Source organism: Trichechus manatus, unplaced genomic scaffold (genome assembly GCF_000243295.1).
Source record: "Trichechus manatus latirostris isolate Lorelei unplaced genomic scaffold, TriManLat1.0 scaffold00009, whole genome shotgun sequence".
NCBI lineage: Eukaryota > Metazoa > Chordata > Mammalia > Sirenia > Trichechidae > Trichechus > Trichechus manatus.
In genome coordinates this window covers 30,872,533-30,886,906 of record NW_004443945.1, presented here as the reverse complement: position 1 = coordinate 30,886,906, position 14,374 = coordinate 30,872,533, and the positions used below count along the sequence as shown (strand labels likewise).

At 38.8% G+C, this 14,374-nt stretch overlaps 1 protein-coding gene across 1 annotated transcript in view; it reads right to left on the bottom strand.

The window, feature by feature from the left end:
- The window catches only part of MMP16 (matrix metallopeptidase 16), a 358,917-nt gene extending 345,180 nt beyond the window's left edge, over positions 1 to 13,737 (bottom strand). Inside the window, exon 1 of the mRNA XM_004370828.1 lies at positions 13,606 to 13,737. Coding sequence (XP_004370885.1) covers positions 13,606 to 13,737 — 132 coding nt within the window. The remainder of the gene's footprint in view (positions 1 to 13,605) is intronic.
- Positions 13,738 to 14,374: the final 637 nt, after the last annotated feature.

The following is a 14,374-nucleotide window of genomic DNA, read 5'->3' as shown; positions in this document are numbered from 1 at the left end:
TTCCTCAAGGTGACCTGGCCTCCCCTTCATTCAAGGGGTTGTGCGTCTTTAAACTTGCTCAAATCTGGGAATTAATTGAGGGACCATGACTCTCTATTCTGGTGATTCGAGTTAGATTGCTGTTCACCTGACTTAGAATTCATCCATTTGAATAGATCAAGTAAATATTTAGTAGATTTCCTATCAATTTCACTGCTAGGGACACCTAAGTAGCCAATGCTATATGTCCATGTAAGTCAGACTATTCTGATTACTCCTTTGACTCCTCTGTCCATTGCTGTAACTACGCCCACCTTGTCTTTGTTGATTAAGTGCAGCTACTTGGCCCCTACTACCATAGGGTCCAATCAGCCCCATTGTAGTTAGGTGTCTTAATTCAGTTAGGGCAGTTCCCACTGCCAAATCTGACTTACATAAAATAGGAATCACAGCAGTCTTCAAGGATACTGGAGCTCCCTTCACAAATTTGTTCCTCACAGTCGTGGTAAAAAGTGTGTCTTCTGGGCACTCCATGTGTGGGTCTGTGGGTCTAACTTGATAACTCCACTGTAGCATGCCAATTTCCCTAAGCCTTTGACACATTCTACAGTATACCAATGCAGGTCTGGTATTTCAACTTTAGTGTCAGCCACCTCATAAGCCATGCTTCAGCAAGCCAACCAAATAAACTATTAGATCCTTTCCTAACCTCTCTAGTAAAACACTGAATGAACAATCTGTGCTTAGTGGATCCATATCAATAAACTCAGACTGATCCATCTTTATGTTCCTTGCACCATTATCCCACACCCTTAATAGCCATTCCCACACATATTCCTCTGGTTTCTGTTTGTATATATTAGAAAAGTCAAGCAGTTCTTTTGGAGTGTAACATACCTCCTCCTGGGTCACACTTTGTACTTCACCTTTTGGGGCTCACTGGGACTTAAGCCTAGTTATAGAAGCAAGAATCGGTAGTGTAGAATTGTTTTGAGAACATTCAGCATTATCTTGTAAAGCATCTGCCTCAGGTGATGCCCCAGGCAATGACTCAGGCAAAGGCTCTTTAGAGGCAGCTGGGCTGGGGCTAATCTCATCAGATGGGAGTGGAGGCTCTAATGGTTTTCCTAGGCAGGGTAGCGTAACAAACATGAAGTAATCTCTTCAGGTGGGAGTGGTTCCGTTGGCAGGAGTGATTCAACAGGATTTAGGGGCTCAGTGTCTCCAGCTCCTTGATTATCTGCCCATATGTCCCCATCCCAAGTTTCAGGATCCCATTTCTTCCCAATTAATGCTCTTACTTTAATTTCAGACACCTCTCAAGGTTGGCAATTGAGCTGGCGTTGTAATTCAGCCACTCTTACAATACGACTCTGGGTTTGGTTTTCAGCAATTTCAGCTGTTACTACAAGAAATAAGGCTTTCTTTCAAAGCACAACTGGAAGCCTTGAGGTCATGTATGCGGCACTTGAGCTTTGACTCTGAAGCCCCAAGCGCATCTCTTTCTTTCACCAGTTTGCCTAGTGAAAGTAGGACAAACCAACCAGCCTCCTTATACTTCTCATTATGATAAAGTTGCAGAACGATATCACACGTGTTCACCCTGAGCCTTGCATTTCACCAATACCTGATCTACTGGTGGTGATATTTGGCATATTTGTGTCACCACCTTGCTCCACGGACTAGCAGTGACCTCTTTACTGCTGGAAGCAGAGTCATCAACATCTTTAAGACTAACCAGACTTGAGAACCAATTTAGAAAACTCAGCCTTACAATTTTGTTTCTCTAGAACCACTCCCGGTACCAAATGCCTTAGGCTGGGTTCTCTAGAGAAGTAAAACCAGTAATGTGTATAAATATTTATATATATAGAGATTTACATCAAGGAAACAGCTCACACAATTGTAGAGGTTAGAATGTCCCAAGTCTGTGGATCAGGGTAGAGGCCTCTCCCAAGTCACACAGCCACAGAAGCTGATGAGCCCAAGATCGGCAGGTAGGGGAGCAGGGCTCCCGCTCACAGGCTGTGAAGGTTGACGAATTCCAAGATCGGTGGGCAAGACCACAGGTTTTCTCCTGATTCACGTAGCTGCAGGGGCTGGCGAACCCAAAATCGGCAGGTCAGAGAACAGGGCTCCACTCACAAGCTGCGAAGATTGATGAATCCCAAGTTCGGCAGATAAGCTGACAGCTCAAGTCCCACGAACCAGAGATGAGATGACAGAAGGCAGCCGCAGGATCCAGAGGGAGCAAAAACCAGAACGTCTGCTTATATTCAGATGCGGGCCACACCCTCAAGGAGACTCCCTTTCATTTGATTGGCTACTCACAGTATACTCAATCATGGGAGTGATCATTTTAAAACACTCAGAATCATGGCCCAGCCAAGATGACACACAATCTTAACCATCACACATGCCCTCCACAATGAAACTAACAGCCAGACAGGGGGCCTACTCTCAAGCAGTGATAAAGAGCTCACTCACTTCTGAGGTACCTGCTCCATCTTTTGACTGATTTACTCTAAGGAAGGTCTGCTTTATGTTACAAATAAATAATAAAGTAAAAATTTAAAAATAATAAAATATTCTGTTTTCTTGTAGCTTCCACCTAATTAATACAAGTTATAAACATAGCTAACTCCAGCACTCATAAAACATGGTAGTCAGTGTTGTTGTTGTTATCGTTGTTAGGTGCCATCAAGTCAATTGATAGCAATCCCATGTACAACAGAACGAAACACTGCCCAGTCCTGCAGCATCCCCACAATCATTGCTATGCTTGAGCCCACTGTTGCAGCCACTGTGTCAATCCATCTAGTCAAGGGTCTTCCTCTTTTTTCGCTGACCCTCTACCAAGCATGATGTCCTTCTCCAGGGACTGGTCTCTCCTGATAAGACATCTAAAGTACATGAGACGAAGTCTCACCATCCTCACTTCCCAGGAGCATTCTGGCTCAGTCACTAGACATATACGTATATTTACTTTCCTCGCCAGCAAGGAACTGTATCACAGATCTTTTAACACAGGTTTTCCATTACATTTTCTGTAACATTAGACTCTAATCAAATCTTCCTAAATCATTCAAACAGCGCATTTAATGATAAAATGCAACATAATCAATAGTTGAGGAGTGAGCTTTTATGGTTAATTTAATATTGTATGTAATTTAAGATTATGTCATACATAAGTTATCAATTTTCTAATGATTAAAAAACCATAGCTATCCAACAGTAAAACTATACTGAGCACCACATAATCAGTCTTGAATCAACAAAGCAAATCAACAACCAGACATTCAGTTTTTACTCTAGGTAAGATGCTGTGCTCTGGAAAGGCTCAGAATTTTTATTATGCAGACCAATAAAAGATGTTAACAGTATACCTGAATCAGATTGTCCTTATGGGGAGCCTGGAAGTTAATGCTTACTTGTGTTTACTTACGGGAACAGGTTCCCAGGCCAGCCCTCCTGATTTCAATCTGCGCTGCTGCACTTCAATACTTCTTAGCTGTGTGGCCTTGGCAAGTTCCTTAACCTCTCTGTGCCTCAGATTCCTCACTTGTGAAATAGAAGTAGTAATGCTAACTCACAAGATTATAATGAAAAGTAAATTAGTCAAAATATATAAAGCACTAGAACGCTATCACGCGCGTAACAGATGTTCATGAACTGTTAATTAACATTGTTATTATTATCATCATTAAAATAAAAGTGTTCAAATATTTTCCATGTATCTGTATTTTATTGGTTATTTGGACCCTTGTCTAATTAGAATGTAATGCCACTGCATAACTGTTTCTATGCTCCTAGTCATCAGCAGGAATCACAAAACTGAGGCACCAACCTATTGTTATTTACAAAGGAGACTGCATGGCTTTGTCTCAATGCTGTATGATGAAACATGTGCTATAGATAAGCAATAAATATCACATATCCATTTTATAAATGGTCAAAATAAGGCAAAGGGATGCTTAAGTAACCTGCTTGAGTCATCACGGGGCAAATAATTTCGATCAATCCACAGATGGGAGCAAAACAGTAAGTTATACGAATAGAGTTGTTGCGATGATAAAAACACCCAAATCTACAAAAGGGTCTCATCCCCTAAATGAGCGTGCTCTTATTTTTGTAAGTTTGTTTTTAATTTTATAGAAATCCTTTAGCATACATTTGTCTCTGGAAGTTATTTGAATTCTATTCTACCTTATTCACAATGAAAGGAAAGAGGGATGAATATGGTTTCTCCTAATATTTCTCCCAACTTCCAAGCCATGGATCTTGCCATGTAACTAATACCCAGGGTTACCATAGAGCTCTGGTGGTGTAGTGGTTAAGGGTTTGGCTGCTAACCAAAAGGTCAGCAGTTCAAATCCACCAGCGGCTCCTTGGAAGCTCTATGGGGTGGTTCTACCCTGCCCTACAAACTGACTGAAGGGCAACAGGTTTTGTTGTTTTTTTTTGGGGGGGGGGGCATTGGGAAGGGGGCCACCATGAGTCAGAATCAACTCAATGGCAACTGGTTTGATTAAAGACTTCGGCTAGAAAAAACAAGTAAGATCAGGAGACAGAACACCCTAGCAATCGTTTAAGGTGAAGAGAGAAAACACAGGCATTAGAACCCTAAAACAAATAGTGAATCGCTATAAACAATGAGAAACTATTAACATAGTGTCTAAATTCAACTGTGGAAAAGTCCCCACGGAGAAAATACCTCCAGTGACATCACTCAGGGCCTAACTGTCCATCAGCTGCATGAGAGGCATACGCCTGCATTTCACTGACATCACATCAGGCGTGTGCAATTTTTGGACATGAATCAAAGTTCATAAAATGATCCAGCTTCCCTTTAAAAAAAGAAGCTTACTGCCTCTTGATTTAAGCATGGCTAAAGCAAATACTGTAAAATTCCACTCAACTGGGTTATGTCAGCTAATCACTTCTTTTGGGTTTATTTGATCCTTTGAACACATCAAGTCTAAAGACTCTCTTCTGAGAACATCTGTGGGTCATGACTTACTTCATTTACCCGTATCTCACTTTTCTATCAAATAAAGAAACTGACTACAACAAAAAAAAGAAACTTCTAAAACATGTGAATGACGCTCGTGAGCAGGTTAGAAATACCTTAATTAAATTCTGGCATGCCTAATGCATTAGTGAATTTTTTTTTTTAACCCCCTCTGCTCAACTGAAAACATTTCTGAAGTTTCTATTTAAAAACAAAAACAAAACACTGTTTCACACATTTGTGGATAATTTCTTACATATTTTTAAAAAGAACAGGTTTTTAAAAAAACTGTATTTTAAAATCTGCTTTCATTAAAAAGTATTTTTTTTCTATAAGGTCTTATGGTATATATTAAAAATTTTTTTAAAAAAACTTTACTTTCACATTTTTTAAGATACACATAACCTAAAAAACCATGATCAATTTAAATTTACTCTACCTCTAAAATCATTTTATTAGTCATTTGAGTTAAAATGGGAATACCAAAAGCACCTAAAGTTACTAGAATATATTGTTTCTGATCTACTCTAAAGCTAAATTCAGGTGACATAAAAAGCAGTCTTACATTATAATATCCATTATTATACTCTCACGCCCAGAACTTTTTTCCCCAGAAAAGTGCTATTTTCCTCTAGTTCAGCAAATATGTGATCACTGGTGTCAAGTGGCTCTCAGTAACCCCAATTTGCATCTGAAATTGTGAACCATGTGTTCCTTGATCTCCCAAACTATTTATGATTGGCTCTGATTCATTTTAAGACATCTGATTGCAACTAGTGTTCTTGATTTTAAACAAGTTCTGCCAAGCTACTGGAGTCTTTAAACAGCTCAATAGCTCCCTCTAGCCTCTCTTTATATACTACACCTGGAGGTCACATTTACTAACTAAAAGTTAGAGCATTATGGTAGGACTGCTCTTCTCTCTTGGCTCAGCTGTTAGGCGGCTCATCAAGATACTCCACTGATCTAAACAGGAGGATGCACAATGTTATGCACAATGTTATGGTGTAACATCAAGATAAAGAACACCCATTCAGAGTGCTAAATGACAGGAAGCAACAAATATGGTTTCATGAATAACCTCAAAATCAATAAATCACTTTCCCAAGAAACAGAAAAGAAAACTGAGAGTGACACATATTATTTAGTATTTTACCATTTTAGCAGGAGATTTTTGTTTTTGTTCACATAAGCTACAGATTTTATAAAACATACGCACTGATTTTCACATTCAAAATCAAATGTGTGGTAAGAACAAAAATAATCCTCAACAAACCATTTGCAGAAAATTATTTTCCATAATCAGCCAATGAGACATACAGTATAAGCACTTTCATTTCACTACAAAATACGTGTGTGTGTGTGTGAATTTTTAGATTCTCCCTTAATAAAACTCAGGTGTTCTTATTCCGACTTGCCTTTTTTATGACTGAAGTACCACTTGAAGATGATATATGTTTTTCAAAATAACATCAAGCCATATTCTTAACATTAAATTGTGAAAGTTTGCTACCTTGGCCAAAAATTGGTTTCAAAATTACATATAATTTGCTGCCAGTGTTTTTACTACTCAACAGAAGGCTAGGATTATTTCCAAAATGGAACACCCTGTGTGTCAATACAGATGATAACAAATGTTAGATTTAAATTGTACATTGTGTATTTTTTCATGACATGCATTTCAGAATGATTTCAGACAGAAAAAATATATGTATCTGAATTATCTACCTTTGTGATCTACCAGTTGCAAATAAGTCACAGCGATCCCACCTGTGTCAGAGTAGAACTGTGCTCCACAGGGTTCTCAATGACTGATTTTTCAAAAGGAGCCCTGGAGGCGAACTGGTTAAGAACTCGGCTGCTAACCAAAAGGTCAGCAGTTCCAAGCCACCAGCAGCTCCTTGGAAAGCCAATGAGGCAGTTCTATTCTGTCCTATAGGGTCACTATGAGTCCGAACCAATTTGATGGCAATGGGTTTGGTTTGGTTTTTGGTAGGTGGCTAGGCCTTTCCAAGGTGCCTCTGTGAAGGCTAGAACTCCCAACCTTTCAGTTAACAACCAAGAGTCCAGCTGTTTGCACCACCCAGGGACTCTCTCTGTGATCTATTTACTCCCAAATTTTCAGAGTAAATGTGTACATTTTCCTCCCTCTTTGGCTATACAGAATAAAGCTTGGAAACTAAACACCACAGAAATTCAAATTTGGAAAAGGGTCTTAGGGACAATTTGGTTCAATTCTCATTTGTGCAGATGAAGGGTTTAAGGAAATACTTGTCCCAAAATCAAAGCTATGTTAGTGGAAGAACCAGAGTTGAGGCCCATATCCTTTGACCACTAGTCTACAATGTCACACCTACGGGGTTTTTTTTGTTTTGTTTTGTTTTAAATTGTCTTTGTCATTGCAGAAAACACTCTAACCTCTTTTTCTGCCCATTCTCTTCCCTCCTCTATAAATTCAAAAAAAAGAAAGAATGAAAAAAAGACTTTTATGTTCTGGATTTGGGATATAGTATAGGGCTGCCCTCAGTTATATACTGAATTCTACCTCTACGACGGAAATGAAGCACTTGGGCCTTGAGCCAATTAAAATAAATAGGACCACTGAATCATAAAGCTCTATTTATTTTCCATGGTATCAGAAAAGATGAACAGATTTCAGCAAACCCAGTCTTGTAAAAAGAAGGTGTGAGCTGAACTTCACATTCCATGATAGTAACAGATGACAAGACAACATGTGAAAATCACATTCCTGAACTGAACTGTCTAAGAAAAACCCACGGGAAGAAAATGTACTGATGTTAGCTTGGTTGATTTTCAGTATATTACATTTTCAAAAAATGAAAAAGGTATTAAAATAAAATCTTCCTAGACCAGCCGGTATGTGTTAACCTGACAGACTTTTACATAATTGTATGCTATCATGACAATTATTTTTGAATCAACATTTATTTTGATATATATATACAGAGAGAGAGGCAGGAGAACATGCCTTCACATAGTTTAGCACTCAATAATTTTTAGATGTCATTATTGATATATATATAGAGAGAGAGAAAGAGAGAGAGAGAGAATCTCTATGAATATATACAGATATTTCATTCTCAAAACAACTGTGAGGCAGGTACTATTTGTATCCCCATTTTACAGGTATGTAAACTGAGACTCACTGAGACTCACAGAGACTAATTAACTCGCCGTTATTACTCAGTTTGCAAACAAAAGATATGGAATTAGCACTCGGGCAGTCTGGCTTTAGAATATGTGTTCTTAACTACTACACTACACTGCAATAAAAAACAAAATGATGGCTATAATTACTTTCACAGATATTTAAAATGAATAGCGATGGAAAGTTGCATGAAAAATGACTTTCTATATTTGAAATACAATTCCTGAAAGGTCAAAAAGTTCCTAAAGGAATAAAAAAATAAATCTTTCTTTTTTGACACTGAAAAAACTTAACTCACTGATTTAAATGTTTAATGGCTTTTTTGTTCCCAAATAATTCCAACTGGTCATCTCTCAAATATTCTGAACAGTTACATTTACGATGGTTGGGGCAAGTCAGGCAGTGAAATAAATTTACATAATTGATTAGTCCAACTTCAGAGAAAAGAATTATGCCACTTAACAAGAGAACTAAAATTTTTTTATGTTATAATGGTGGCACAACATGAAAAATGTAATCAATGTCATTCAGGTGTAAACGTGGAAGTTGTGTTGGCAGATGTTTTGGTGTGTATGTTTTCACGACAATAAAAAAAAAAAAACAGGAAAAAAAGTTGTTGAGAAGCAACAGAGCAATCCAAGGAAAAAGTAAGAAATGAAATAATAAAGTTAAAAACAGAAGTAAGCTTAAAAGTGAACAATTTTTTTATGTTATGACCTTGAAAAGAGTGAATAAGAAAAAGTTGAAACTTTAGATGTCATTTTTAACCTAACTCCAGAGATATGAAAGTGATTATTTAATCAGATTCTAGCCATACTAGGATAGGGGAAAAGATAGTGAAAGAGAAAGACCAGATGTATAAAGAGAGATGGACTTGGACTGTTGTTCTCTGTGGCTTTCTCATGGGGATAATAAGAAATATGCTCACCTGTAAGGCTTCTGGAGCCCTAGTGGCACAGTGGTTAAGAGCTATGGCTGCAAACCAAAAGGTCAGCAGTTGGAATCCACCACCCACTCCTCAGAAACCTTGAGGGACAGTTCTACTCTGTCCTATAGGGTCACTGTGAGTCAGAACCGACTGGACGGCAATTAGTTTGGGTTTTTTTTCAAGTAAGGCTTTTATGAGTAACCCTACATAAGGGCAAACTCAACCATGCAACTTTGAACAGATAAAGATATAGTCAGGGTGGAGCACAGAAGAAGCTGATGAACCTTAGGATTAGCCAGCCTTCTAGGTCTCCCTGTCATAGATTTTGGTCCTTCTGAACATTCTGAATGGCCAGCATACTTGAGATGACTTATAAAACTTAGGATTTGTAGCAGACAAAAAACTTTAATGAGTCAGTCCCATAACTGCTGTTGTTGGCCAGTATAAACTGCTATGGTAGAGAATTATGGGATGCAGGCAGGAGGTTCCCTCATTCAAGTAGGCTGATGAGATCATGGTGGCATCACTCTTCCATCAGCAAATGAAATAATGAATCTTAATTATTTAAGCAAGTGGAGAACAGAAGATATAAAAAAGGGTCCCCTACCTGTACGATGTTTTAAAATCTGTAAATTATAATGTTTTATCTCCGAAGAGTGTCATGACAAATGACGGCCAAGTTTATATGCAATACTATGCTGCCCAAAACAAATTCTAACCTTTTAAGTAGGTCTAGATAATTCTGACAAAGAGGTAAGTAAGTCCTAAATCAGTTATAGCAACACTGCAAGTAAAGTCTAGTAAATGGTTATGCTCACAATTGATATTTGTCAAAAAGATCACTTTGAAATCCAGAATCTCCTTTCACTTTTTAAATTCAGAGCAACAAAATCAATTTTTACTTTATCAAGACATTTTTTGGCACAAAAAGGCAATCAACTTCCTATGCTTTCATATATGCATCATTCAGGGTTTTAAACGTTATTGTTTCACCAGTAAATTGGCTTAAAACCGTTTTTCTCACTAGAAACGTATGCTATTATTATAAACAAAAAATACTGTATTTAAAATTAAACATATTTAATATTTGACAATTATCAGAGTTGATGAGAGTTATTACTATCATAAACTATACTCTTCTCAAATTTTATGAGGAAAATGCTTATGGTATAAGCACCCCCCCCAAAAAGGGACCCCAGGATCATGGACATTCCCACAACAACATGGTAACTATTTTAGAGACGAAATGGTTTTTAAAAGAGTGAAGGTTAAACCATAGCTCTTATTGAACAAGCTGCTTCTGACCAATGAACACCTCTGAGTCAGACAGCAGTCTCTGACTTTTAGTTAATATTAGCTACATAAGTCCTTTGTATCATGCTAATACTACACACTTAAAGAATAACTTTCCAAAAACGGCTCCAATGATAGACAAAAATCTTTACCTGAATGAACATATACTGAATATTGAACATTAAAAATTCTTTTCCCTCAAATATGAGAGGAATGTATTGAATTGCTTTCATAGTACTACTTCTGGTAGAGTCTGAGCCCTTCTTAGCTGTCAGAGATATTCCTTTTTGCCTCTTAATAAAAACACAAAAGCATTCTTGTTCTGTAACAGGCTTTCCTCAGCATATTAAAAAATAGCCCTCACTCTGGGTAACTGAAAATCCCAAATGTTTACTTCCATAAAAAACAGACAGGAAAGAGCATGAATACCTCTATCCCTGCCTCCCCAGAAGAAGAAAAAAAAAAAAAAAGGAGGGTTTAAATCTTAAATCATAGGGATGAAAAGTATGTGGTACCACCAGTTGTTAAGTTCAGTAAGGAATAAAACACTAAACATTATAATCTTAGCTGTCAGCATAAAAACCATCTCTCCGAAGCTTCATTCCAACTATAATAACTTGATGTGCTCACTTGAAAAAAAAAATTATGATCATATGAGCTTCATGCATGATTAATACCATTACTGTTTATTTTAAGACTGTCCTTGAGAATCAATCAAATACAGCATGCCCAGTATATGTTTTGCAACCAAGAATGAGAAACACAGTATCAGTGCCTCTTCTGGAAAAGTGATGGACTACTCTTCCCATTAGTGTTTCCTATCCAATAAAAAAAAAAAAACTCTAACACAAATGAATCAGGTCGAAATTCACGTCAGAAAACATCTTGTCATCCTATGTTCTTTACAATATTTTGATTTGGCTACCAGCTACTCCCTATGATTTTTTAAAAAAGGGAATGGGAGTTATCATTACGCATAAAAGAAGCATATAAGCCTAACTAAGAAAATGCTCAGGGGCTTAAAAAAACTATTTGGGAATAATACAAACTATGAATCATAATCTACTCTAATACTTTTAACTGTTATAAAATCCCTTTTGTAGCAAATAATTTTTTTTTTTTTTTAGTTCCCCGGTAGCATATCCCTCTTATCTTACATAATTTAATCATTGCATTACTCAACATACATGGATGGAATAATTTAAATACTCCAAAAATGAGAAAATAACTCTTTTTTCCCCCATGAACCACATTTTCATATACATTTTAATAAAGAAAGAGATCATGGGAATTCAGAACTAAATCAGTGGGGTATTTTTAGTAAAATCATAACTTTTTTTGCCTGATACTATCTAATTGAACTGACTGATTCAACTCAGCAAAGACATACAATCTAATTTATGTGTTAGTCTCAAAAAGGAAACCTAATAATCATCAAAACACTTATGTTATCCCAATAATACCTGAAAGCAAATGTTAGACTTCCCAAAGGGAAGTAGCCAACAATTCAGGTTAGCCCTCCCTCCTTTCCTCTTCACAGTGAGCAAGGTACAACATAGCACTTAGTTTTAACCAACCACCCCATGCCCCACTCAGCACCATGACCACCACCAAGTAGTAACAGGCCCTTCTGTTTATAACATTATAATTAACAGTTTCCTACTCTCATTCCTCCAGTCAATGACAACGTTATTCCTTAATTTCAACATCAAATTATCTCTTGATTTAAACATTAGGTACAAAAATCCATTGGCGGCATGTAATTCCGAAAGTTCAAATTTGCAATCAAGGAAAGTCAGACTTTCAGCCCCTTTCCATTTGTCTTTTTATACAGAAAAACAAAGCTTTATTTTCTTTAAGGGTTAAATGGATTTTGTCTTTCAAATTGGGGGTTTTCTGTAATATATTCACACTTAACATCTGTAAATGTCTTTGGGTTTTAATAATGGCTGTTACTTCTCCAAATACTTTGTTTCTCTACCAACCATCACTTATTACATGAAGTTCTCAGAACAGTTTATATAAACACAGAGTTAGATTGAGAATGCTTTCACACATGGCATTTATTATGCACACTTTGTACATAAATCAGTTACACAGAGTATGCTCAAATACTGTGCAACAGGTCCTTCTATTGTATAAACACACACTCCCAACAAAATGACAGTAAGCTTTATGAGATCAACAGTGTAAGCGCAACACACACACACTAATTCCTTAGAGGCTTAATCAAAAGTCTTCTGAGATGTCAGAAGACTTAAGATTTATCAAAAGGAGTGTATTTTACTAAGACCCTCTTACTGTCATTGTATTCCACCATGTAGATGATACACTGGTGTTAAGCCCAGGTGTACACCCGCTTCCACTGATTTATTGCACATTTCTGGCTTTAGTGCTGAGTTGATGACAGGAAGAGTACTTTGCCAGAGGTCTGACAAGTCCTTATCCTTAAGTTCCCTTTTGCTTTGTGCTCAGCTGTTCCCAAAGCTATCAAAGTAAAGCAAGTGACAGTTTAAAATTTCTCAGTTTTGCCATGAGGGTGTGAAATAAAATTAAAAATACACCCCAGAACTACTACATTGGGCCACATTTATTTTCAATTGGCAAGGGAGGGGGAGGGAAGACACTTAAAAAGAGATGGATTTTATGTCCTCTGTGTAGCCAGATCTAGTTACAGTGTATTAAGTTATGTCTAAATGAGAAAAAGACCGTCTAGTCAAGTGTTTTATCGCAATGTAATGTTATTAAACATAACAAGTATTCCCACGCTCTCCTCTAGATTCTTTGATTTTTAACCTCCTTTGTTAGACATCAATCACGGAAAGAAAGATTTCAGGAACAATACCAAAGAAGCACATGATACCAAGCAATTAATTCCATCTTTCCCGAGCTGTATATCCATCACAAACCCAAGCTGCCTTTATTAACCTACACGTTTGCTGTACGTAGGACTTCTCTTTCCAGCGTGAAAAGATGGATCGGCTACAATTGTGCCTTTGAGCGCGCAGCATCGTGCTTTGTGCTGCTGAGGATAACGGATTCTCGGTCTCAAGCGCATCCATCACCTAAGACACTAGGAAACTCGGCAAGGGTCTCGGCGGCAGCAACGGAAACAATGTGCTGAGACCCTGGCTGCTTTGAGCTACATGGCTCGGAAGAGTGAACGAAATGTTTCAGCGAGCAACCCAGGCAAGAGGGGGTAGAAGAAAGCCCTCGTACTCTTACCTCCACATTGAAATACTGCTCCGTTCCGCAGACTGTAGCACATGAAATCCAAAGCAAGGTTTGCAAGAAAAACACCCCCGAATGATGCACGAAATCCAACCGTCTTCCAGTGCTGAATGTGAGTAAGATCATAGTGAACTGTGCTTCAATTGATGGACGAGCTCCCCTTCGCTTTCTCCCTCTTTACTTCTCCCTCCCTCGTTTCCTTTCAAAAAAAAGTCCTCCTAGTGGCTAAGAAGCTTGCAGGTTCACCCACGGCCGGGCAAAGGAAGGAGACAGGGGCCCCTTTCTCAGCAGCCCCCGAGAAACAGCGGCGGTGGCAGGGTCAGCAGCTTGCATTCACCATCCTCGGGGGCCGGTCACTGGGAACGTGGCGCCCAAGTTTACCGGCTGTTCCGGCTCAAAGCGCCGAATCGCAGCCGCAGCAGCAGCCGCCGCCGCCGCTGCCGCCTCCAGCCCGTGCGTCCAGTTCCTCCTGCTCTTCTACCTCCTTCGCCGCCGCCGCCGCCGCCACCGCCTCCGCCGCCGCCCCCTGCTTCAGCGGGAAGGGCCTCCGCTGCTCCTCACACTCTCGCCTCAGCTTCTCCTTCCCTCTTCGCCTTGCTCCCCTCCAGAATGTTCATCCGTAATCTACATAACTCCTCCTTCCCGGGGTCTGCCTGGCTCCCCGGCTCTCAGCGCGCGCGCGCGCGCGCACACACACACGTACACACACACAACCCGAGACATACAGCCTTAACGCGACACACACACCGAGACGCGCGCGCGC